General features: G+C 42.2%; 1 protein-coding gene across 2 annotated transcripts in view; it reads left to right on the plus strand.

Moving 5' to 3' along the window:
- The window catches only part of LOC133618461 (dynein axonemal heavy chain 8-like), a 245622-nt gene that overhangs the window by 212938 nt on the left and 5021 nt on the right, over positions 1–27663 (plus strand). For both annotated transcript variants that reach the window (XM_061978829.2, XM_061978830.2), the window contains 11 exons: positions 6017–6138; positions 6202–6317; positions 6382–6584; positions 6643–6716; positions 6794–6946; positions 7032–7187; positions 8795–8911; positions 9000–9101; positions 18311–18471; positions 18542–18698; positions 21713–21865. In XM_061978829.2, the coding sequence (XP_061834813.1) occupies positions 6017–6138; positions 6202–6317; positions 6382–6584; positions 6643–6716; positions 6794–6946; positions 7032–7187; positions 8795–8911; positions 9000–9101; positions 18311–18471; positions 18542–18698; positions 21713–21865 (1514 nt within the window). The remainder of the gene's footprint in view (positions 1–6016; positions 6139–6201; positions 6318–6381; positions 6585–6642; positions 6717–6793; positions 6947–7031; positions 7188–8794; positions 8912–8999; positions 9102–18310; positions 18472–18541; positions 18699–21712; positions 21866–27663) is intronic.

The raw sequence follows: 27663 nt of genomic DNA on the forward strand, positions 1-27663 counted from the left end.
CTACAAAGTAAACAAAAACAGAATGCTGGACGACAGCAAAGACTTACTGTGGAGCAAAGACAGCGTCCACAATGTACATCCGAACATGACATGACAATCAACAATGTCCCCACGAAGAAGGATAAAAACAACTAAAATATTCTTGATTGCTAAAACAAAGTAGATGCGGGGAAATATCGCACAAAGGAAGACATGAAACTGCTACAGGAAAATACCAAAACAAGAGAACAAGCCACCAAAATAGGAGCGCAAGACAAGAACTAAAACATTTACACAGGAAAACAGCAAAAAAAACTCTAAATAAGTCATGGCGTGATGTGACAGGTCGTGACAGTACACCTACTTTGAGACAAGCGCTATATTGATGCATGCTTGGTTATGCTTTAAAGTCATATACAACAATTGCTACAATGACTTTTAACTGTCAACTGAGTTTATGTTTTCTGCTGGTGGTGTGCCTCCAGATTTTTGCAACACAAAAAATGTGCCTTGGCTCAAAAAAGGTTGAAAAACACTGCATTAGACACAATGCATGATTATTTAAAATGAAAATGTGCTGACACTCGTGATTTCGCCCTGTCTCTGTTTTGTCTGCGTTGATGTCCGTCCTTGGCTGTCAGCAGGCAGGGTCTGGAAACAAACTGCTGACACGAGACAACTCGCAAAACAAGATTACAAGTTGTGCCTTTGCACAGATAGAAAAGTACAACTTCAGCACAATTGAAAATAACTATAGCAACGGCCTTTAAGCATAACAGTTGTGTGATAACTTATACATAATTATTCTAACTTTTACAGACGTGCAAATCAGATGGAAAATTAAAGGGAACATTGTTTGGGGGTATCCATAATATGGTGATAGGGAGAAGTTTTTATTTACACGATGAGTCGGGTGTGTCTTGACCTTCACCGAACCCCTGAGACCGACTCACCGAACCCCTAGGGTTCAATCGAACCCAGGTTAAGAACCACTGATATAGAACATGCTATACGTTTACCAAACAATCTGTCACTCCTAATCGCTAAATCCATTGAAGTCTTATACGTCGAGTCCAGTCAAAGAGCCATTTTGACCAGTTTCACAAATCATAGAAAACAATGGGAGCCGCAAAAATTTTTGAAATTTTAAATGAAATAACACTACATACAAAGTTGTTTTTTTTTGCTTTGTGCTATGTATAAACCAGGGGTCTCAGACACGAAGCCCACACCTTTTTATGGAATTTTTAAGCTGGTGCGGCACGCGGGTTTTAAATGAATAGCGGTTGTCAGCGTCATGCGTGCAGCATACTGTATAGCACCCGCTACAATCAGCGTGCCTGATCAGCCACATGTTGTATGGGGCTTCCGCTTGCTCACGTAGGTGCAGAGGTGGGTAGAGTAGCCAGAAATTGTACTCAAGTAAGAGTACTGTTACTTTAGAGATGTATTACTCAAGTAAAAGTAAGGAGTAGTCACCCAAATATTTACTTGAGTAAAAGTAAAAAGTATGTTGTAAAAAAACTACTCAAGTACTGAGTAACTGATGAGTAACATACACACACATATCATATATATATATATATATATATATATATATATATATATATACACACACACACACACACACACACATATATACATATATATATATATATACACACACATATATATATATATATATATATATATATATATATATATATACACATACATAGATATATACAGTATATAATTTATATATATATTTTTTTGCCGTTTTTGTTTACATGTTAATAGTGTTTTAATGAATATACATGCATGTTTAACACATATAGATTCCTTTCTTTCATGAAAACAAGAATATAAGTTGGTGTATTACCTGATTCTGATGACTTGCATTGATTGTAATCAGACAGTAGTGATGATAACGTCCACGTTTTCAAATGGAGGAGAACAAAAGTTCCTCCTTTCTGTCTAATACCACATGAAAGTGGTTGGTTTTTGGCATCTTATATGTCCAGCTTCCATATTCGTTTTTATACACTTTACAAGAAATACATTGGCGGCAAACTCCGTAGCTTGCTAGCTTGTTTGCGCAGGCTTTCGGAGACTCTTATTTTGAAAGCGCAGGCGCGATGGAGCGGCACTTTTATTGTGAAGACAGGAACTGTGCAGTCAGTCTTTAGGCTTTTGACGGGGTGTACGGTTGAAATAAAAATGGTCTTTTTTCCTTCACACTTTTGATTGATTGATTGGAACTTGTATTAGTAGATTGCACAGTACAGTACATATTCCGTACAATTGACCACTAAATGGTAACACCCCAATAAGTTTTTCAACTTGTTTAAGTCAGGTCATGTGACCCCTGGCTCTGTTTGATTGGTCCAACGTCACCAGTGACTGCATCTGATTGGTGGAACGGAGTGAACGTCACCAGTGATTGTATTTGTTGAAACGCAGGCACTATGAAGGTCTGTCTGACAGACCAAAACAAACAAAGCGTGCATTAACAGATGGATAAAAATTAGTAGCGAGTAGCGAGCTGAATGTAGATAAAAGTAGCGGAGTAAAAGTAGCGTTTCTTCTCTATAAATATACTCAAGTAAAAGTAAAAGTATGTTGCATTAAAACTACTCATAGAAGTACAATTTATCCCAAAAGTTACTCAAGTAGATGTAACGGAGTAAATGTAGCACGTTACTACCCACCTCTGCGTAGGTGACAGCAAGGCATACTTGCTCAACAACCACACAGGTTACACTGACGGTGGCGGTATAAAAAAAAACTTTAACACTCTTACTAATAATGCGCCACCCTGTGAACCCACACCAAACAAGAATGACAAACACATTTCGGGAGAACATCTGCACCGTAACACAACATAAACACAACAGGACAAATACCCAGAATCCCATGCAGCCCTAACTCTTTCGGGCTACATTATATACCGACGCACAGAGAGGGAGGGGGGCGGGGGGGTTGATGTGTGAGGGAGCAGGCTTGGGGTGGGGGCGGGGTTTGGTGGTAGCAGGGGTGTATAATGTAGCCCGGAAAAGTCAGGACTGCATGGGATTCTGGTTGTTTGTTCTGTTGTGTTTATGTTGTGTTAAGGTGCAGATGTTCTCCCGAAATGTGTTTGTCATTCTTGTTTGGTGTGGGTTCACAGTGTGGCGCATTATTAGTAAGAGTGTTAAAGTTTTTTTTATACCGCGACCGTCAGTGTTGTGTTAAGGTGCAGATGTTCTCCCGAACACACTTAATAGCCCGGAAGAGTCAGGACTGCATGGGATTCTGGGTGTTTGTTCTGTTGTGTTTATGTTGTGTTAAGGTGCAGATGTTCTCCCGAAATGTGTTTGTCATTCTAGTTTGGTTTTGGTTCAAAGTGTGGCGCATTATTAGTAAGAGTGTTAAAGTTGTTTTATATGGTCACCGTCACTGTAACCTGTGTGGCTGTTGACCAAGTATGCCTTGCTGTCACGTACGTGTGCAAGCAGAAGATGTATATTGTATAACAAGTGTTTGGCTGGCACGCTGTTAATACAGATTGTAGAGGGCGCCGAATGTTGTACCATCATGGCACGCCCTTATTATAGCCGTAAGGGTGAAAATCGGTGAATATTAATCCCGGGAGTTTTCTGCGAGAGGCACTGAAATCCGGAAGTCTCACGGGAAAATTGAGGGGTTCAGCAAGTAAGCTGCTGAGCCGCATCAGAGTGATCAAAGAGCCGGGGGTTGCCGACCCCTGGTCTAGTCTCTTACCTGAATATGCTAAATAATATTATTTGATATTTTACGGTAATGTGTTAATAATTTCACACATAAGTCGCTCCTGAGTATAAGTCGCACACCAAACTATGAAAAAAAACTGCGACTTATAGTCCGAAAAATACGGTATGTGTATTTTTAGATGTTGCAACAAGCAATTGGCACCGATCCGGTGGAATGGCCCTCTTGCTCGAATACATGAAATTCAGCCATCCGCAAATTTGTATAGTCATTAGACAAATGATTTATGGACACTTAGTTGCAAAGTCCCGCACATCCCCCTGCTAAGACATTTTGCTTGATGGCATTCCAACCTGACTTGCTCAAATGTTGCACATATGTGCTTACCATTGCGCTGAAAATCTGTACCAAATTTTGTGGGGATTTGACCGTACACTGAAAATACAGCTTTGTAGCGCGAGTTTGGTTGTCTGAAACATTTTAAATCAATCATACTTATTAGAGCCAGTCTTTGGGGTTCGATACAGCGCTACCGTGCGGTGTATTTGTGGAAAAAATACGTGTACAGGCAACACAGACGGGGTGCGTGATTTGACAAATGTTCACCCTTTGGTGTGCAGCAGCATTAGCTAATACAAAAAAATACATTAACGTTGTCGGAATAATTGTGTCTAAGTTCTCACAAAACTTTGTGTTACATTGAGTTCAGCTCGCCCTGCGAGAGGACAAAAGCTGTCTTTGATCTTACCAAGCAAAAGGATTGTAAAACTCCACTGTGTAGGATGGGAAGCGACATGAAGGCGTCGGTTTCTTTGATGTATTGTAATCCACAGAAAGATTTTGCCTTGACCCGAGATCTACAAAGCGGAGAGAAAGCGGGACCTGCCCAAGCTCCAGGCACCATTTCTTTGAACTGTTTACGACCTTTTCTTTGAACTGTTTTGTAACCAAAGGCGATGGCTGTTTACGACCCCCCTCCCTTAGAAACGGCTGTTGCCATGTAATCAGGGAAAGTCCAAATAAAAGGGGAGGCGTACAATCTTTCGTCAGAGCGTGGGACAACACTTAACAAGGGTACAGTGTCTACGCATTTCTCCTCATTGAGCCAAATTTAATTATGTCTCTGTTTGATTCCTTGCTTCTTGTCTTGTTTAATAATGTCATCAGTGTTTGAACCTGACACACGTGGTATCGAATGCATGGCGGTAGAGATGCGCGGTTTGCGGGCACAACCGCGGAGTCCGCGGATTATCCGCGGATCGGGCGGATGAAATTAAAAAAAATTAGATTTTATCCGCGGGTCGGGTCGGGTCGGGTCGGGTCGGGCGGTTGAAATAAAAAAAAATTAGATTTTAAATAGATTCAGGCGGGTGGCAGTTAAACCAATTCGGAAATATATATACATAGTTAAATGTTGTTACCCACATACGAAAAACGAGCAGGCACCTGCTGCATATGCCACAACAGAAGAAAAAAAAAAAAAGAGATGGACACTTTTACGGAGCGGAGAAGGGACGCCTCGCCGGGGTCCGGGACCGAGGCCCCTTCCCCCGAGAGGGCCCCACCGGGAGCCGTAGCTGAGGCGATCCGCGAGAAGGGCCCGACGCACGTCCAGGGTCACCACCGCGCCCACCGCACCGACACCCCGCCTCGTCCGCTTTCGCCGCGGCCGGCGTCACGCGCAGCAGGTAAGCAGCTTACCTGCCCGCCACCCCCGTGGCCGGGGGCTCGTAACAGGGGTCACTCCGCGCGCTCCGCCCGCGCAGCTTACCTGCCCGCCACCCCTGTTGCCGGGGGCGCGTAACAGGGGTCACTCCGCGCGCAGTGCGCTCACGAAAGGGGTGGGGCTCACCCTGGTTGATATAGACAGCAGGACGGTGGCCATGGAAGTCGGAACCCGCTAAGGAGTGTGTAACAACCCACCTGCCGAATCAACTAGCCCTGAAAATGGATGGCGCTGGAGCGTTGGGCCCATACCCGGCCGTCGCCGGCAGCGAGACGCGCTTGGAGGTGCGCTCAGCGCGACTCCCATATGATTGCGCACTGGTGTGCGTCTGGGTCGTGACAGCGTGGCACGCGAATGTCTGTGCTGCATTGGATCAGTCTCCTTTCTTTAACAGGCAAAAGCTTTATAACCTCACTAATGCCTTGCATCGTCTATATTAGATATATAACAACGGGCGGGTGCGGGCGGGTGAGGTTCTGATCAAATGTTACATCGGGTGGATGGCGGATGGTTGACGACTTTCTGATGCGGTTGCGGATGAAATAATTGCCTATCCGCGCATCTCTACATGGCGGTGACAAAAACGAGTGCTTTTCCCCCCAGGTGGTGCTGCACTTGACCTTAAGGCGTGCCCCCCAAAACCCTTCACTTGGATCCTGGACATTGTGTGGCTGAACCTGGTGGAACTGAGCAAACTGCCACAGTTTGCAAACATCCTCAATCAGGTGAAACTTAAAAGGAATTTGTGGCTCGCATGTTTCTAGGCGTTCCTCATTCTGTGTTTGTAGGTATCTAAGAGTGGAAAGCAATGGAAAATATGGGCCAGTGGTGATGCGCCGGAGGAATTGGTCCTTCCAGATAACTTGAACTCCTTGGACGTCTTTAATAAGCTCATGCTGATAAGGTCAGACTTGAATATTATTTTAAAGTATAAGGCACAATAATCCTTGTGACCTCTTTCCTGGCAGGTCTTGGTGTCCTGATCGCACCTTGAGTCAGGCCAGGAAGTACGTGGGGGACTCCATGGGCGCCCGGTTTGCCGAGCCGGTGCTTTTGAACCTGCACGGCACGTGGGAGGAGAGCGACACACGCACGCCGCTAATCTGCTTCCTGTCCATGGGCTCCGATCCGACCAACCAGATCGAAGCCCTCGGAAAGAAACTAAGTCTAGGTAAACAGGACTAACTCATCAGTTTGTCCACATGATTTCACCATGTTATATCTCACAGGCTGTAAGTCTATATCCATGGGTCAAGGACAAGAGGTGCATGCAAGAAAACTTGTTAGCATTTCAATGGCAGAGGTATGTATTCCACACTTATGCTTCAAAATGTAATTCAGCGGCGGCATGCATGAGCTGAGCATGTTTGGTACTCGCAGGGCGGCTGGGTCCTTCTGCAGAATTGTCACTTGGGGCTGGAGTTCATGGACGAATTGCTGGAAACCGTCCTCTTTACCAAGACCGTCCACAAAACCTTCAGGGTGTGGGTCACCACGGAGCCTCACGACTTCTTCTCCATCACACTTCTACAGGTGACCTTTTACTTTATTGTAAGGTTTTAAAAGAAAACACATGCTGAATCTTTCAATATAACTCTCTCTCAACCCACATCCCTAGTCATCCATCAAGTTCACCAACGATCCGCCGCAGGGGCTTCGCGCCAGTTTAAAGCGAACCTTTGTAAGCATTTCCCAGAACCAACTGGAGGTCAGCAACCTGCCTACGTGGAAGCCTCTGCTGTACGGCGTGGCTTTTCTCCACTCTGCCGTGCAGGTACTGAGCAGTATGTGCAAAGGGGAGGTTTCTTTCGGTGCGCCTACATGGTAGGTGTCCAAACTCTTCCAATGAGGGCCGCAAACGGAAAAAAAGGAACACTTCAACCAATCCTATGTGTGTGTGTATGTATGTATGTAGGAATGTGTATGTATGCATGTGTTGTATGTATGTCTATGTGTGTGTATATCATATATGTATGTATATGTATATGTGTATGTATATATATATATATATATGCATGTATATGTATGTATATATATATGTATGTACATGTATGTATATATATATGTATGTATGTATATGTATGTATATATATATATATATATATATATATATATATATATATATGTATATATTCACGGTGGCAGAGGGGTTAGTGCATCTGCCTCACAATACGAAGGTCCTGAGTAGTCTTGGGTTCAATCCCGGGCTCGGGATCTTTCTGTGTGGAGTTTGCATGTTCTCCCCGTGACTGCGTGGGTTCCCTCCGGGTACTCCGGCTTCCTCCCACCTCCAAAGACATGCACCTGGGGATAGGTTGATTGGCAACACTAAATTGGCCCTAGTGTGTGGATGTGAGTGTGAATGTTGTCTGTCTATCTGTGTTGGCCCTGCGATGAGGTGGCGACTTGTCCAGGGTGTACCCCGCCTTCCGCCCGATTGTAGCTGAGATAGGCTCCAGCGCCCCCCGCGACCCCAAAAGGGAATAAGCGGTAGAAAATGGATGGATGGATATATATATGTATATATATATATATATATGTATATATATATACCGTATTTTTCGGACTATAAGTCGAGGTTTTTTTCATAGTTTGACCGCTCAAAGGGTGGGCTAATTCTTTTTCTCCTTGTCATCACGTGTGAGAGGTCGATTTTTCTGAATGAAAACAAGCATCTGCAAGGGGTTCTGGGTATTTGTTCTGTTGTGTTTATGTTGTGTTACGGTGCGGATGTTCTCCCGAAATGTGTTTGTCATTCTTGTTTGGTGTGGGTTCACAGTGTGGCGCATATTTGTAACAGTGTTAAAGTTCTTTATACGGCCACCCTCAGTGTGACCTGTATGGCTGTGGACCAAGTATGCCTTGCATTCACTTGTGTGTGTGTGAAAAGCCGTAGATATTATGTGATTGGGCCGGCACGCAAAGGCAGTGCTTTTAAGGCACGCCCCCAATATTGTTGTCTGGGTGGAAATCGGGAGAAATTCGGGAGAATGGTTGCCCCGGGAGATTTTCGGGAGGGGTACTGAAATTCGGGAGTCTCCCGGGAAAATGGGGAGGGTTGGCAAGTTTGACTGGGAGACGCAACTGCTCTGTACTTCTCCCTACGTCCGTGCACCACTCCGTACAGCGGCGCTTTAAAAAGTCATCAATTTTACTTTTTGAAACCGATACCGATAATTTCCGATATTACATTTTAAAGCATTTATCGGCCGATAATATCGGCAGCCCGATATTATCGGACATCCCTAAACATAACGAATTGGTACGTAGGAGGGCGGGATATAAAGCTTACAACACTTTGGAAAGTTCGGGCCCTATGACACAGCCACGTAAAGCTTGCAAACAATCACTCTAATATTCATATTTGTATTCCAAATTAAGGAACGGCGCAAATTTGGACCGCTGGGTTGGAACATCCCATATGAGTTCAACTCTGCTGATTTCACCGCAAGTGTGGAGTTTGTGGAAAGACACCTGGATGACTGCGGCCCCAGAAAGGTGAGCACACATGCACGTATGTGTCTGAGCTCTCTTAGGTGGTCCTCGTACACGACTTAAACTCACTCGTCCACCCCACCTTCCTTAGGATGTGTCGTGGGTGACACTGCGCTACATGCTGGCTGAAGTGCAGTATGGAGGCAGAGTGACGGATGACTACGACAAACGCCTACTGAAGTGTTTTGCTCGGGTAAGGAACATCTGGAACGTCATGTAGGTAGATTAATTACACTCACTGCGTTTCCATGCACTAAATTAGTCTGATTTCATACCTGCCAACTACTCCGGTTTTCCCGTAATTCGTACGGTTTTCATCAACCTATTCCGGGTTACGGTTGCAGTGATAAAAAATACGGTTTTTCATTCATTTAAAAAAAAAAAAAGGGTGAAAACTACGCGAATTGCACCTTGTGCAGACAAGATTTTTCGATCGGACACGGAGGAATTAGCGATGTAAAAGACCACGTTGGGACAAAAAAACACAAGTCTAATGCCGTTGCTAGCGATACAAGTGGAAAACTTTCAACGTTTTTCGTCGCCCAAACAGATTCTTTGGATGTGATGAATACCGAAGTTTTATTTACGGAGGCAATAATTGAGCATGGATTTCCAATCGCACTGGCTGATCACATGGGACAGTTAAATGTTTGTAATGCAACCTTTAAAAATCATTACGCGGTGATCGCGGTCCCAAAAATAAACTTTTCTTGCATGATAATGTCCAGAAAAATTCGCTTTATATTACTATAGAGTCCTTTTAACGAATGAGTTTGATGGTTTATCACAAACCTTAAATGAAAGAAGTCCTTTGTTCTCTTGCACCATGCATGCGCTTTGGCCTTGCTTCGTGTTTGGTGCGCAATCCTGTCGGCTGTATTTCACAGCACGACATACTGTTAAAAGTGTTTATACTATTTATGCTTTCAAGTCCAAGTTGAAGAAATCTTGTTAAATGTTGACAGCATAACTACCAAAATACAGAAGTATGTCCTTAATATTTTTGCAGTGCTATTTCTGTTGAAAAGTTAAAATGATTACATTAAAGATGTGATGTGCCACTTTTCAAGTGTCTGATGGCTTAAATTAATTTTCATTAATTTTTCATATTTTGAATTCTTTTGAAAGGCTTACAAAAAACTACATTTGAATTGTAATTCCATGCTATTGACAGGACTATTAAATTTAATGAAGTTAGCTTATCATGTTTACAGTATGATAATTGTGATAGAAATGTGAATTTTAGGCACAGAATATTTTTTACAATTGAACAAGGCAGTAGATTATACAAGCTTGGACAGAAAGTTAATAATGACACCAATTTTTTTTTTAATGGAATTGTTTAGTACTGTTTTACCATTTGTTTACTGTAAAAAGTGTTTATACCGTTTATACTTTCAATTAACAAATTGAAGTCTTGTGAAAGGTTGACAGGATAACTGGCATTAACTGTCAAAATAATTTCAAACTATTGAAGTTAGCTTACAGAATAAACATGTCAATCAACCCATATGATTTTTGCTGTAATATTTTTGTTTTGAAAAGTCACTGTGACTGATAGAAAAGTGATGGTTTTAGCAACATTTTAACCTGTCTGAATGCTAATAATCATTTTGCGTCGGGGGACGAAGCCCTGAACCCTCCACCAGGACTTTGTCCTGGACCTACCGGGGCCTGCGGCCCTTGGACCCTGGCTACTAGGTTTTTCTGATTTCAAAAGTTGGCAGGTATGTGATTTCTCAAATATATACAGAAAAAATGTCCATGCACACTCTCAAATGCAACTATTGGTCATACGCCATGTTCCTCCCTTACACCGGGCGGCACTTATTTATTTTTTAACGCGGATTACTGAATAACTTTTCTGGTTGACCAATGACGTCACACTACACTGCAAAAAGTCAGTGTTCAAAAACAAGAAAAAAAAGAAAAAAAAATTAGGGAAAGGGTGGAATGCCATCTTCGGGTTGGGGAGGAGACCCTGCCCCAAGTGGAGGAGTTCAAGTACCTCGGAGTCTTGTTCACGAGTGAGGGAAGAGTGGATCGCGAGATCGACAGGCGGATCGGTGCGGCATCTTCAGTAATGCGGACGCTGTATCGATCCGTTGTGGTGAAGAAGGAGCTGAGCCGGAAGGCAAAGCTCTCAATTTACCGGTCGATCTACGTTCCCATCCTCACCTATGGTCATGAGCTTTGGGTCATGACCGAAAGGACAAGATCACGGGTACAAGCGGCCGAAATGAGTTTCCTCCGCCGAGTGGCGGGTCTCTCCCTTAGAGATAGGGTGAGAAGCTCTGTCATCCGGGGGGAGCTCAAAGTAAAGCCGCTGCTCCTCCACATGGAGAGGAGCCAGATGAGGTGGTTCGGGCATCTGGTCAGGATGCCACCCGATCGCCTCCCTCAGGAGGTGTTTAGGGCACGTCCGACCGGTAGGAGGCCACGGGGAAGACCCAGGACACGTTGGGAAGACTATGTCTCCCGGCTGGCCTGGGAACGCCTCGGGATCCCCCGGGAGGAGCTGGACGAAGTGGCTGGGGAGAGGGAAGTCTGGGCTTCCCCGCTTAGGCTGCTGCCCCCGCGACCCGACCTCGGATAAGCGGAAGAAGATGGATGGATGGATGGATGGAAAAAATTAGGGGTATTTTATTTGAATTAAGCAAAATTATCTGCCAATAGAACAAGAAAATTTGGCTTGTCAAGACTTTGCAAAACAAGTAAAATTAGCTAACCTCAATGAACCCAAAAATACCTTAAAATAAGTATATTCTCACTAATAACAAGTGCACTTTTCTTTGTAGGAAAAAAAAAATTGACCTTTTTGCTCAATATGTTCAAAAATATTCTTAAATTAAGCAAATGCTAGTGCCATTATCTTCTCTCTGCATCATGATTTTTTTTTCATGCTCGAAGTAAGAAATTATTACTTTTAAAAAGGTAGTTTTATACTTGTGAGTGTTGATGACACAGCTTTGCAACAGTTGATATTCTAGTTTCAAGCATGTTTTACTCAATATAGGTCATCAAATCTCAGCAACAAGCTGTAATATCTTACTGAGATCATTTAGGACCAAAACACTTAAAACAAGTAAAACACTCTAACATAAAATCTGCTTAGTGAGAAGAATTTTCTTATCAGACAGAAAATAAGCAAATATCACCCTTATTTGAGATATTTCATCTTACTTAGATTTTAGTTTTTGCAGTGCGCTGCAAAAAGTCAGTGTTCAAAAACAAAAACAAAAATACAAAAATGAGGGGTATTTTATTTGAATTAAGCAAATTTATCTGCCAATAAAACAAGAAAATTTGGCTTGTCAAGACTTTCCAAAACAAGTAAAATGAGCTAACCTCAGTGAACCCCCAAATACCGTTAAATAAGTATATTCTCACTAATAACAAGTGCACTTTTCTTGGTAGGAAAAAAAGAGACCTTTTTGCTCAATATGTTGAAAAATATTCTTAAATGAAGTAAATGCTAGTGCCATTATCTTGACATAATGATATGCGCTCGGCATCATGATTTTTTTTTTCATGCTTGAAGTAATAATAATAATAATAATAACTGAAATTTATATAGCGCTTTTCTAAGTACCGTACCCAAAGTCGCTTTACATGTAGAACCCATCAATCATTCTCACCTGGTGGTGGTAAGCTACTTTCATAGCCACAGCTGCCCTGGGGTAGACTGACGGAAGCGTGGCTGCAATTTGCCCCAACGGCCCCTCCGATCACCACCTGTCATTCATCATTCAATTCACCGGTGTGAGTGGCACCGGGGGCAAAGGGTGAAGTGTCCCGCCCAAGGACACAACGACAGCGATTTTTTGGATGGTAAGAGGCGGGGAGCGAACCTGCAACCCTCAGGTTTCTGGCACGGTTGCTCTACCCACTACGCCATGCCGCCCAAGTAAGAAATGATTACTTTAAAAAAGTAGTTTTATACTTGTGAGTGTTGATGACACAGCTTTGCAACACTTGATATTCTAGTTTCAAGCATGTTTTACTCAATATAGGTCATCAAATCTCAGCAACAAGCTGTAATATCTTACTGAGATCATTTAGGACCAAATCACTTAAAACAAGTAAAACATCCATCCATCCATCCATCTTCTTCCGCTTATCCGAGGTCGGGTCGCGGGGGCAGCAGCCTAAGCAGGGAAGCCCAGACTTCCCTCTCCCCAGCCACTTCGTCCAGCTCCTCCCGGGGGATCCCGAGGCGTTCCCAGGCCAGCCGGGGGACATAGTCTTCCCAACGTGTCCTGGGTCTTCCTCGTGGCCTCCTACCGGTCGGACGTGCCCTAAACAACTCCCTAGGGAGGCGCTCGGGTGGCATCCTGACCAGATGCCCGAACCACCTCATCTGGCTCCTCTCCATGGGGAGGAGCAGCGGCTTTACTTTGAGCTCCCCCCGGATGGCAGAGCTTCTCACCCTATCTCTAAGGGAGAGCTCCGCCACCCGGCGGAGGAAACTCATTTCGGCCGCTTGTACCCGTGATCTTGTCCTTTCGGTCATAACCCAAAGCTCATGACCATAGGTGAGGATGGGAACGTAGATCGACCGGTAAATTGAGAGCTTTGCCTTCCGGCTCAGCTCCTTCTTCACCACAACGGATCGATACAGCGTCCGCATTACTGAAGACGCCGCACCGATCCGCCTGTCGATCTCACGATCCACTCTTCCCTCACTCGTGAACAAGACTCCGAGGTACTTGAACTCCTCCACTTGGGGCAAGATCTCCTCCCCAACCCGGAGATGGCACTCCAGACCTTTTCCGGGCGAGAACCATGGACTCGGACTTGGAGGTGCTGATTCTCATCCCAGTCGCTTCACACTCAGCTGCGAACCGTAAAACACTCTAACATAAAATCTGCTTAGTGAGAAGAATTATCTTATCAGACAGAAAATAAGTAAATATCACCCTTATTTGACATATTTCATCCTACTTAGATTTCACTTTTTGCAATGTAGGATTTGCGGATCCTTACAACTTGTTTTAAGTGATGTCCGTTATAATATTGACAAAGATTACAAACATTATGCCTCTAATAGCGATGCTGATGTTAAAATAGCAGACAGCATTAAGAAATTATCTTGGATCCCGCTATAGACATGACACTACTGCCAAAACTGTATCGGGGCGGATGCAAAGAAAGGCGGCAGTAGGTTTTTTTTTTGACCATACCATAAAAACATGTATACATCATGAGAACAACCTTAAAATCGCTGAAACTGTTAAAATTTTTTGTGATGTTTATTTTCGACTGTGTCTGAAAATAAATAATGGTGATGTACATCCTCAAAAGATATATATTTATCAGTGTACACTCTCAAAAGACACATGGGTGGGTTGTGGAGGGTTTCATTTGCAGTCTAAAGGGAACGCCTCCAAACATTAACGGTTTGCAGACATATGCAGAAAGTAGGTTATAGATGCGAAATGTATGCAAAATTGACATCAGAGCATATCAAATACATATTCTCAAGACCACAAGTAAGTGTGTTACCGTATTTTTCGGAGTATAAGTTGCTCCGTAGTATAAGTCGCACCGGCCGAAAATGCATAATAAAGAAGGAAAAAAACATATATAAGTCGCACTGGAGTATAAGTCGCATTTTTTGGGGAAATGTATTTGATAAAAGCCAACAGCAAGAATAGACATTTGAAAGGCAATTTAAAATAAATCAAGAATAGTGAACAACAGGCTGAATAAGTGTACGTTATATGAGGCATAAATAACCAACTGGTATGTTAACGTAGTCATTCAAATAACTATAACATATAGAACATGCTATACGTTTACCAAACAATCTGTCACTCCTAATCGCTAAATCCCATGAAATCTTATACGTCTAGTCTCTTACGTGAATGAGATCAATAATATTATTTGATATTTTACGCTAAAGTGTTAATCATTTCACACATAAGTCGCTCCTGAGTATAAGTCGAACCCCCGGCCAAACTGAAAAAAAAACTGCGACTTATAGTCCGAAATATACGGTAAATGTTGATTAAAATGATCATAACTCCCTTAATTGACAAATTGTTGCTAAATGGAGCGCACTGGTTGGCTGATGCCAACAGAGGTGATGTTGATTCAGTCTTAAAGGGGAACATTATCACAATTTCAGAAGGGTTAAAACCATTAAAAATCAGTTCCCAGTGGCTTATTATATTTTTGGAAGTTTTTTTCAAAATTTTACCCATCACGCAATATCCCTAAAAAAAAAGCTTCAAAGTGCCTGATTTTAACCATCGTTATAAACACCCGTCCATTTTCCTGTGACGTCACATAGTGAAGCCAACACAAACAAACATGGCGGAAAGAACAGCAAGCTATAGCGACATTAGCTCGGATTCAGACTCGGATTTCAGCGGCTTAAGCGATTCAACAGATTACGAATGTATTGAAACGGATGGTTGTAGTGTGGAGGCAGGTAGCGAAAACGAAATTGAAGAAGAAACTGAAGCTATTGAGCCATATCGGTTTGAACCGTATGCAAGCGAAACCGACGAAAACGACACGACAGCCAGCGACACGGGAGAAAGCGAGGACGAATTCGGCGATCGCCTTCTAACCAACGATTGGTATGTGTTTGTTTGGCATTAAAGGAAACTAACAACTATGAACTAGGTTTACAGCATATGAAATACATTTGGCAACAACATGCACTTTGAGAGTGCAGACAGCCCAATTTTCATCAATTAATATATTCTGTAGACATACCCTCATCCGCGCTTTTTTCCTGAAAGCTGATCTGTCCAGTTTTGGAGTTGATGTCAGCAGGCCAGGGAAGCTAGGGTCGATATTCTTCTCTTGATCATCTTCGGTGGCATAAGGGACGGTGTGAGCCAAGACATCCAGGGGAGTTTAGCTCGCTCGTCTGCGGGAACAAACTGCCGCCATTGCTTGCCGTGCTACCGAGGTCCTTTGTCCCTGAATTGCTCACACACTCCGGCAGATTCAATGGGGGTCTGGCGGCAGATTTCTTTGACTTTATCGTTGGAAATGCATCTGCTTTGAGTGTCGCAGGATATCCACACATTCTTGCCATCTCTGTCGTAGCATAGCTTTCGTCGGTAAAGTGTGCGGAACAAACGTCCAATTTCTTGCCACTTTGGCATCTTTGGGCCACTGGTGCAACTTGAATCCGTCCCTGTTCGTGTTGTTACACCCTCCGACAACACACTGTTGCGTTTTGGACCAGTTGTTCCTCCCAGGGAATTCAAGTCACAAGTCGCTCCCAAGCTTTTTACGACACTTAAAGCTGAGTTGAAAAACCACCAGAGACAGAATAGGTATTTTGTTGTTTATTTTCAAAGCTTTGCAAATATATTTTGGAGACCAGTCCAGCATAGAACATTCTATCGCGCCGCCAAAATGGTCTGTCTTCCCAACCCCGAAACCCCCTCTTTTCTTCCCTCTCCCTAGCCATAATACATGCACAACGTCTTCCTAGTCATAATACATTCCAAAGAACTCAAGGTTAACACACACAGTTTACTTGCTGGAAAAAAAGAAAGAAAATGAAATGGAAAACACGAGCTGTTTTCAAATATGACTATGAAAGAAAATAAGTATCACTAAAATTCGGATATATGTAAATATCTGCCTCCGACAACACCGACGAGGCATGATGTCTCCAAGGTACGGAAAACAGTCGAAAAAACGGAAAATGACAGAGCTGATTTGACTCGGTGTTTGGGAAAATGGCGGATTGCTTCCCGATGCTCTGAGAGCGAATATTAGAAAGGCGTTAAATTCGCCAAAATTCACCCATTTAGAGTTCGGAAATCGGTTAAAAAATATATGGTCTTTTTTCTGCAACATCAAGGTATATATTGACGCTTACATAGGTCTGGTGATAATGTTCCCCTTTAACCAGTTTGCTGTTTCAGAGAAATACAACATGAGGTCAGGCTGGTCAGCTATGCAATTTTCTATATTAAATGTAATAATATTGATATTATATTATATTATTATTAATATTATAACAATGAATAACGCCGGATAGTCGAACCTCGGATTCAGGAGGAACAGTGTGGTTTTCGTCCTGGTCGTGGAACTGTGGACCAGCTCTATACTCTCGGCAGGGTCCTTGAGGGTGCATGGGAGTTTGCCCAACCAGTCTACATGTGCTTTGTGGACTTGGAGAAGGCATTCGACCGTGTACCCCGGGAAGTCCTGTGGGGAGTGCTCAGAGAGTATGGGGTAACGGACTGTCTTATTGTGGCGGTTCGCTCCCTGTATGATCAGTGTCAGAGCTTGGTCCGCATTGCCGGCAGTAAGTCGGACACGTTTCCAGTGAGGGTTGGACTCCGCCAAGGCTGCCCTTTGTCACCGATTCTGTTCATAACCTTTATGGACAGAATTTCTAGGCGCAGTCAGGGCGTTGAGGGGATCTGGTTTGGTGGCTGCAGGATTAGGTCTCTGCTATTTGCAGATGATGTGGTCCTGATGGCTTCCTCCGGCCAAGATCTTCAGCTCTCACTGGATCGGTTCGCAGCCGAGTGTGAAGCGACTGGGATGGGAATCAGCACCTCCAAGTCCGAGTCCATAGTTCTATCCCGGAAAAGGGTGGAGTGCCATCTCCGGGTTGGGGAGGAGATCTTGCCCCAAGTGGAGGAGTTCAAGTACCTCGGAGTCTTGTTCACGAGTAGGGGAAGAGTGGATCGTGAGATCGACAGGCGGATCGGTGCGGCGTCTTCAGTAATGCGGACGCTGTATCGATCCGTTGTGGTGAAGAAGGAGCTGAGCCGGAAGGCAAAGCTCTCGATTTACCGGTCGATCTACGTTCCCATCCTCACCTATGGTCATGAGCTTTGGGTCATGACCGAAAGGACAAGATCACGGGTACAAGCGGCCGAAATGAGTTTCCTCCGCCGAGTGGCGGGGCTCTCCCTTAGAGATAGGGTGAGAAGCTCTGCCATTCGGGGGGAGCTCAAAGTAAAGCCGCTGCTCCTCCACATCGAGAGGAGCCAGATGAGGTGGTTCGGGCATCTGGTCAGGATGCCACCCGAACGCCTCCCTAGGAAGGTGTTTCGGGCACGTCCGACCGGTAGGAGGCCACGGGGAAGACCCAGGACACGCTGGGAAGACTATGTCTCCCGGCTGGCCTGGGAACGCCTCGGGATCCCCCGGGAGGAGCTGGACGAAGTGGCTGGGGAGAGGGAAGTCTGGGCTTCCCTGCTTAGGCTGCTGCCCCCGCGACCCGACCTCGGATAAGCGGAAGAAGATGGATGGATGGATGGATGGATATTGATATTAAATATATACAAAAATATGTGAATTTGTTTAAAATAAATGCAATCTTTTGACACAAGGGCCCCTACACCGTTATATAAAAATCATCCGTTCCAAGTATTTCTCAGTGATTCATAATACAATTTCCCCCTATTTCAGGTGTGGTTCAGTAAGAAAATGCTGGACCCATCGTTCTGCTTCTACACAGAGTACCAAATTCCAATATGTAAAACGATTGAGGAGTATGTGGATTACATTCAGGGCTTGCCTGCCATAGATTCAACACAAGCGCTGGGGCTCCACCCCAACGCCGACATTGTGTAAGTCGTGCTATATTCTTGTAACGTGCCATTGGACATAATGTAATAAAAAACACACGTTGTGCTTCAGCTATCAGAGGAACACGTCCGCTGAGGTGCTCGACACCATCACAAACATCCAGCCCAAAGAGAGCGGCGGTGGGTCAGGGGCCACCCGAGAGAGCATCGTGTACAGCATGGCCGAGGACATGCTGGACAAGCTGCCCCCTGACTACATACCTCATGAGGTGGGTTGCTCTTCATTGTACACAAAATATGATTTTGCATCCGACTATGACATGATTATGTCACTGCCGAATCAGGTTTTGTCGTTAACTGGAACTCAAATTCAATTTTGGACTTTATTGTTGTGGTCATTGCAAGATATCAAAACCATGTTTAATTACTGTCTCTACCTGTCTGCTACTACAGTACTGTCGTACTTCGTTTATCATTGTTAGTTGGTTCTGGACCTGATCAGGGAATTTCCGGGAGGTGGGACTTTGAATTAATAAATAAATACAATATTTTCATAGAGCATAAAAAACCCTGTTAACACCCTTCTGAATAAAGCTTTTAACATTATTAGTCCTCTAGACCAGTGGTTCTCAACCTTTTTTCAGTGATATACCCCATACTTGCCAACCTTGAGACCTCCAATTTCGGGAGGTGGGGGGCGGGGGGCGTGGTTGGGGTGGGGCGGGGGCGTGGTTGGGGGCGGGGATAAGAGGGGAGGAGTATATTTACAGCTAGCATTCACCAAGTCAAGTATTTCATATATATATATATATATTTATATACAGGTAAAAGCCAGTAAATTAGAATATTTTGAAAAACTTGATTTATTTCAGTAATTGCATTCAAAAGATGTAACTTGTACATTATATTTATTCATTGCACACAGACTGATGCATTCAAATGTTTATTTCATTTAATTTTGATGATTTGAAGTGGCAACAAATGAAAATCCAAAATTCCGTGTGTCACAAAATTAGAATATTACTTAAGGCTAATACAAAAAAGGGATTTTTAGAAATGTTGGCCAACTGAAAAGTATGAAAATGAAAAATATGAGCATGTACAATACTCAATACTTGGTTGGAGCTCCTTTTGCCTCAATTACTGCGTTAATGCGGCGTGGCATGGAGTCGATGAGTTTCTGGCACTGCTCAGGTGTTATGAGAGCCCAGGTTGCTCTGATAGTGGCCTTCAACTCTTCTGCGTTTTTGGGTCTGGCATTCTGCATCTTCCTTTTCACAATACCCCACAGATTTTCTATGGGGCTAAAGTCAGGGGAGTTGGCGGGCCAATTTAGAACAGAAATACCATGGTCCGTAAACCAGGCACGGGTAGATTTTGCGCTGTGTGCAGGCGCCAAGTCCTGTTGGAACTTGAAATCTCCATCTCCATAGAGCAGGTCAGCAGCAGGAAGCATGAAGTGCTCTAAAACTTGCTGGTAGACGGCTGCGTTGACCCTGGATCTCAGGAAACAGAGTGGACCGACACCAGCAGATGACATGGCACCCCAAACCATCACCCAACCATGCATATTTTGCATTTCCTTTGGAAATCGAGGTCCCAGAGTCTGGAGGAAGACAGGAGAGGCACAGGATACACGTTGCCTGAAGTCTAGTGTAAAGTTTCCACCATCAGTGATGGTTTGGGGTGCCATGTCATCTGCTGGTGTCGGTCCACTCTGTTTCCTGAGATCCAGGGTCAACGCAGCCGTCTACCAGCAAGTTTTAGAGCACTTCATGCTTCCTGCTGCTGACCTGCTCTATGGAGATGGAGATTTCAAGTTCCAACAGGACTTGGCGCCTGCACACAGCGCAAAATCTACCCGTGCCTGGTTTATGGACCATGGTATTTCTGTTCTAAATTGGCCCGCCAACTCCCCTGACCTTAGCCCCATAGAAAATCTGTGGGGTATTGTGAAAAGGAAGATGCAGAATGCCAGACCCAAAAACGCAGAAGAGTTGAAGGCCACTATCAGAGCAACCTGGGCTCTCATAACACCTGAGCAGTGCCAGAAACTCATCGACTCCATGCCACGCCGCATTAACGCAGTAATTGAGGAAAAAGGAGCTCCAACCAAGTATTGAGTATTGTACATGCTCATATTTTTCATTTTCATACTTTTCAGTTGGCCAACATTTCTAAAAATCCCTTTTTTGTATTAGCCTTAAGTAATATTCTAATTTTGTGACACACGGAATTTTGGATTTTCATTTGTTGCCACTTCAAATCATCAAAATTAAATGAAATAAACATTTGAATGCATCAGTCTGTGTGCAATGAATAAATATAATGTACAAGTTACACCTTTTGAATGCAATTACTGAAATAAATCAAGTTTTTCAAAATATTCTAATTTACTGGCTTTTACCTGTATGTATATATATATATATATATATATATATATATATATATATATATATATATATATATATATAAATATGTATATATATATATATATATATATATATATATATATATATATATATATATATATATATATATATATGTATATATGTATATATATGTAGATAATCAATTTTGGATATGGACCATCAGTTTATAAATGAAGGTTTATAAAAATAAAAAAAATGTTTTTTAAATAAAATAAATAATTGCCTATGCGCATGCGCATAGCATAGATCCAACGAATCAATGACTAAATTTATCGCCAACTATTTTTCTAATCGATTTTAATCGATTTAATCGATTAGTTGTTGCAGCCCTAGACCAATACAACTTCTGTGTCATTTGACTGCAAAGTGCCAAACTTTTGAACTGCAAAGCTTATTTCAAGTGAGAGCTCATCAATCTAAGTGGTTCTAAGAATAGCGTCAAATAAAGTACATTTGCAATATTATAGCATAGTATTTGCGGGTCAAATGTAGTGACTATAATATTGTCATTACAATTAGTGAGTGTGCCATACAGTCACTGAGGCGCCATTTACCCACTACTACACATAGCCACTAAACTGAAAATACTGCAACTTATTAGATGACAATGATTTTTTTTTTTTTTTTGAAAATACTTAGTTTTGGCCAAAAATACAACAAATTTGCTTAAATATGCATATTTTGTGTAATGATAGGTCGTAGTCTAACGCGAAGCAGCAAGGAACTGTGATATGATTTTTTGATTATATTTAGAAAAAGCATTATAGAGTGAAGGCGCGAAATTAAAGCATGGGACGACTGCATTCTTGAAGAAAAAAAAACATGTAATCCACCTTCTTTGCTGGTTTCAGGTGAAAAGCAGGCTCAAGAAGATGGGCCCTTTCAATCCCATGAACATCTTCCTACGCCAGGAAGTGGATCGTATGCAGAAGATCATCACTATCGTGCGCTCCACTCTCCTGGATCTCAAGCTGGCCATCGAGGGCACCATCATCATGAGTGAGGTTAGGTGATTTCATGTTCTCTACTAACTATCTATCAGGCCTCGAATTTTAACTTTTTAAGGTCAAGGCAAGTGTTGCCTTAAAGGAGGGCTCTTATTTTAGGGCACCAAGGCAACATTATTTTCTTTCGAGGCAGGGGCTCTTAAGCATGCATGCATGCATGTATATGTATGTATACGTATATATATATATATATATATATATATATATATATATATATATATATATATATATATATATATATATATATATATGTATGTGTGGGGAAAAAAATCACAAGACTATTTCATCTCTACAGGCCTGTTTCATGAGGGGGGGTTCCCTCAATCATCAGGAGATTTTAATGGGAGCATTCACATACCATGGTTTATATAGGGCACAGAGTGGGTGGGTGCAGGCTGGCGTAGGGGCGTGGTGATTGGCTCATGTGTTACCTAGGAGGTGTTTCCGTCTGTGGCGGCATGCTGTTACAATTTCGCTGCGCTTGTTGAGGGATGACAGGTCTGGACGGTAAATAATAAACAGTTTCTCTTTCAAGCATAGGTTGCATCTTTTATTACCACTATTGTAAGGTGTGCTGGATGCAAGAATTTGCCATGTTATTGAATATTCAACATTATTGTCTTTGAGGTCCCAAATGTGTTTGCTGAGTTCTGTGGTATTCCGCAGGTTTTGGTTCCTGAAAGAAGCCTTGTGATTGTTCCATCTGGTTTTGAACTCTCCCTCGGTTAATCCTACATATGTGTCGGATGTGTTAATGTCCTTGCGTGTTACCTTAGATTGGTAGACAACTGATGTTTGTAAGCACCCCCCGTTGAGAGGGCAATCAGGTTTCTTTCGACAGTTGCAGCCTTTGTTGGTTTTGGAGTCGCTCTGTCCGGGGGCCGACGGCTCATTTGCAATTGTTTTGTTGTGGTTTGAGATAATTTGTCGTATATTGTTCATACAGCTGTAGCTCAATTTAATGTTGTTCTTGTTGAATACTTTTCTTAGGGTGTTGTCTTTGGGAAAGTGTTTGTCAATCAGATTGAGGAATTTGTGTCCAATGTTAGTTGAGACGTTTTTGCTGTATGGGGGGTTGTACCAGATGATGTCGTTTCGTTTTCTGTTCTTTTTTGGTTGGTTTCCTGGCGTGGGTTCATAGGTGAGGGTGAAATTGTATCCGCTTTCATCAAGGGCTTTTTGGTACGGGGGGGTTGCTTGGTCAAATTCAGCTTTGCTAGATGACAGCATCGATAGCCTTTTATTAATTCCGGTAGGTATTCTTTTCGTGGTGGTGGGTGGATGGTTGCTGTCATGGTGCACGTATTGGAGTGTTGTGTTGGGTTTCGTGAATGGTTGGTAGCTGTTATTTCTCAGGTTGAAAGTGACGTCAAGGAAGTTGACGGTTTGCTTGTTGACTTCAATCGTGATCCGTAGGCCGTTCTCTTTGAAAAATTAAAAGCCATATTACATACAGATAGTGTGTCATGAGATATAAATTGAATTAAGAGGACTTAAAGGAAACTACATGACCTCAAATATAGCTACAAATGAGGCATAATGATGCAATATGTACATATAGCTAGCCTAAATAGCATGTTAGCATCGATTAGCTTGCAGTCGTGCAGTGACTAAATATGTCTGATTAGCACTCCACACAAGTCAATAACGTCAACAAAACTCACCTTTCATGCACAACGTTAAAAGTTTGGTGGACAAAATGAGACAGAAAAAGAAGTGGCATAAAACACGTCCTAGAAAGTCGGGAGAAAGTTATACATGTAAACAAACTACGGTGAGTTCAAGGACCGCCAAAATTAGTAGGACAAAACGGCGCTCGCCAAATACTCGAATCAGTGAAGCATGTTTATTATAAACAGTGTGTTTTATAACAATTAGGGAGGCTTGTGTCATGTTTGTCCTCCTACATAAACCAAAAATAAAACATATTTTTCCATTTTTCATACATTTTCGAAAAAGCTCCAGAGAGCCACGAGGGCGGCGCTAAAGAGCCGCATGCGGCTCTAGAGCTGCGGGTTGCCGACCCCTGGACTAGACGTATAAGATTTCATGGGATTTATCGATTAGGAGTGACAGATTGTTTGGTAAACGTATAGCATGTTCTATATGTTATAGTTATTTGAATGACTCTTACCATAATATGTTACGTTAACATACCAGTTGGTTATTTATGCCTCATATAACGTACACTTATTCAGCCTGTTGTTCACTATTCTTTATTTATTTTAAATTGCCTTTCAAATGTCTATTCTTGGTGTTGGCTTTTATCAAATACATTTCCCCCAAAAATGCGACTTATACTTCAATGCGACTTATATATGTTTTTTTCCTTCTTTGTTATGCATTTTCGGCCGGTGCGACTTATACTCCGGAGCGACTTATACTCCGAAAAATACGGTGTGTGTGTGTGTGTGTGTGTGTATATATATATATATATATATATATATATATCCATCCAGCACACCTTACAATAGTGGTAATAAAAGATGCAACCTATGCTTGAAAGAGAAACTGTTTATTATATACCGTCCAGACCTGTCATCCCTCAACAAGCGCAGCGAAATTGTATCAGCATCCTAGGTAACACATGAGCCAATCACCACACCCCTACGCCAACCTGTACCTACCCACTCTGTGCCCTATATAAACCATGGTATGTGAATGCTTCTATTAAAATCTCCTGATGATTGAGGGAACCCCTCATGAAACAGGCCTGTAGAGATGAAGTAGTCTTGTGATTTTTTTCCCACACATACATATATTGCGCTCTACCACGGTATCGAGCACTATTTTTTGGATAATCTTATTAAGACATATATATATATATATATATATATATATATATATATATATATATATATATATATATATATATATATATATATATATATATATATATATATATAAAAGAATGTTGAAAGATGGCACCTGATGGCCATAAGACGTGACTGCACTTTTTGTCAATTGTTGCGTTTTGGACCTGTTGTTCCTCCCAGGGAATTCAAGTCACAAGTCGCTCCCAAGCTCTTTACGACACTTAAAGCTGAGTAGAAAAACCACCAGAGACAGAATAGGTATTTTGTAATATATTTGCAAAGCTTTGCATATACATTCAGACCAGTCCAGCATAGAACATTCAATTGCGTCGCCAAGATGGTCTGCCCCCTCGACCAAACCCTCTCCCCTCTTAAGTCCCTGGCAGTCATGTCTCTCTAGCCAAAACAAATGCCCTTTATCGCTCTTTCTAACATTCCAAAGCTTCAAGGTTAACACACACAGTTTACTTGCAGACAAACAGAAAGAGAACAAATGGAAAAACTCGAGCTGTTTTCAAATATGACTATGAAATAAAAAGAAGTAACACTTAAATTCGGATATATGTAAATATCTGCCTCCGACACTATATAGATAAAAATAGTGTTCATGTATGAGATCTAGGGCTGCCAATTATGGCCAAAGTAATCATTAAGATTACTGTTATCAATATTGAAATCATGATTAGTGATTGTTAGGTAAAGCAGTGTTGGGGTGTTATTGTAATACCATCATGTCATTTGTAATGTCTAATAAAAAGACTATAGATAAACGTTCTCCGTATATCTAAAAAACAATAATATTTTTTTTTTATTCTTTAATAATATCAACTTGTCAGCTTTTTGTCATTACATGATGCCTTTATCTCTATTTTTACATTTTGAGAGAAGCAGTTGTTTTTTTTAATTATTTATTTAGGTTAGGTACATTTATATGTACATGTCGATGCTGTATCGGGACAGATCCATTAGGAGTTTGAGCAGAAATATGTCATATAGGAATTCAACTACACACAATAACACATTAACAACATGCTATGTCACCTTTGTGACATGAAAAAAACACTAATAATGTAAAAAAAACCTTTGTAATCAAAATAAAACACAAAGCAGTTTGGCTAATGAAGATAAAGTCAAATAAACAAGCTTTGTACCCCACCCCGCCTTCCGCCCGATTGTAGCTGAGGTAGGCTCCAGCGCCCCTCGCAACCCTGAAGGGAATACAGGACTGTCTCAGAAAATTTGAAAACTGTGATAAAGTTCTTTATTTTCTGTAATGCAATTAAAAAAACAAAAATGTCATACATTCTGGATTCATTACACATCAACTGAAATATTGCAAGCCTTTTATTGTTTTAATATTGCTGATTATGGCATACAGCTTAAGAAAACTCAAAAATCCTATCTCAAAAAAGTAGAATATTTCCTCAGAACAAGTAAAAAAAAAAAGATTTATAACAGCAAAAAATCAAACATTTAAAAATGTCAATTAATGCACTCAGTACTTGGTTGGGAATCCTTTTGCACGGATTTCTGCATCAATGCGGCGTGGCATGGAGGCAATCAGCCTGTGGCATTGCTGAGGTGTTATGGATGCCCAGGATGCTTCAATAGCGGCCTTTAGCTCATTTGCATTATTGGGTCTGGTGTCTTTCAGCTTCTTCTTCACAATACCCCACAAATTCTCTATGGGGTTCAGGTCAGGGGAGTTGGCAGGCCTAATCGAGGACAGTAATGCCATGGTCAGTACACCAGTTACTGGTGGTTTTGGCACCGTGGGCAGGTGCCAGATCATGCTGGAAAATGAAATCATCATCTCCATAGATCTTTTTAGCAGATGGAAGCATGTAGTGCTCTAAAATCTCTAGAGGCGTCTGACTTGGGCTATGGAAAAGAAGCACTGGACAGTTGCAGAGTGGTCCAGAGTCCTGTTTTCAGATGAAAGCAAGTTTTGTATTTCATTTGGAAGTCAAGGCGCTAGAGTCTGGAGGAAGGCTGGAGAGGAGCAAAATCCAAGTTGCTTGAAATCCAGTGTGAAGTTCCCACAGTCAGCAATGGTTTGGGGAGCCATGTCAGCTGCTGGTGTTGGTCCACTGTGTTTCATCAAGTCCAGAGTCAATGCAGCTGTGTACCAAGAGATTTTAGAGCACTACATGCTTCCATCTGTTGAAAAGCTCTATGGAGATGATGATTTCATTTTCCAGCATGATCTGGCACCTGCCCACAGTGCCAAAACCACCAGTAACTGGCGTACTGACCATGGCATTACTGTCCTCGATTGGCCTGCCAACTCCCCTGACCTGAACCCCATAGAGAATTTGTGGGGTATTGTGAAGAAGAAGCTGAAAGACACCAGACCCAAAAATGCAAATGAGCTAAAGGCCGCTATTGAAGCATCCTGGGCATCCATAACACCTCAGCAATGCCACAGGCTGATTGCCTCCATGCCACGCCGCATTGATGCAGTAATCCGTGCAAAAGGATTAACAACCAAGTACTGAGTGCATTAATTGACATTTTCAAATGTTTGATTTTGTTTTGCTGTTATAAATCTTTTTTTTTTTTACTTGGTCTGAGGAAATATTCTAATTTTTTGAGATGGGGTTTTTGAGTTTTCTTAAGCTGTATGCCATAATCAGCAATATTAAAATAATAAAAGGCTTCCAATATTTCAGTTGATGTGTAATGAATCCAGAATGTATGACATTTTTGTTTTTTTAATTGCATTACAGAAAATAGAGAACTTTATCACAATATTCTAATTTTCTGAGACAGTCCTGTAAGCGGTAGAAAATGGATGGATGGATGTTCTTCTCCAACGCTTCCTGTCAGTACAACAGTTTGGCCAACAAAAATAAACAGGAGTGACACCTCTCACATCGAATACACAACCTTCACAGCCTGTGTTCAATTCGATGAGATGACAACACATTTGAGCTAGTATTGATGTTATTTGAACACTGATACAGTTTGCAGTTAAAT

This window comes from Nerophis lumbriciformis, linkage group LG19 (assembly GCF_033978685.3).
Source record: "Nerophis lumbriciformis linkage group LG19, RoL_Nlum_v2.1, whole genome shotgun sequence".
NCBI classification, from domain to species: Eukaryota; Metazoa; Chordata; class Actinopteri; order Syngnathiformes; family Syngnathidae; genus Nerophis; species Nerophis lumbriciformis.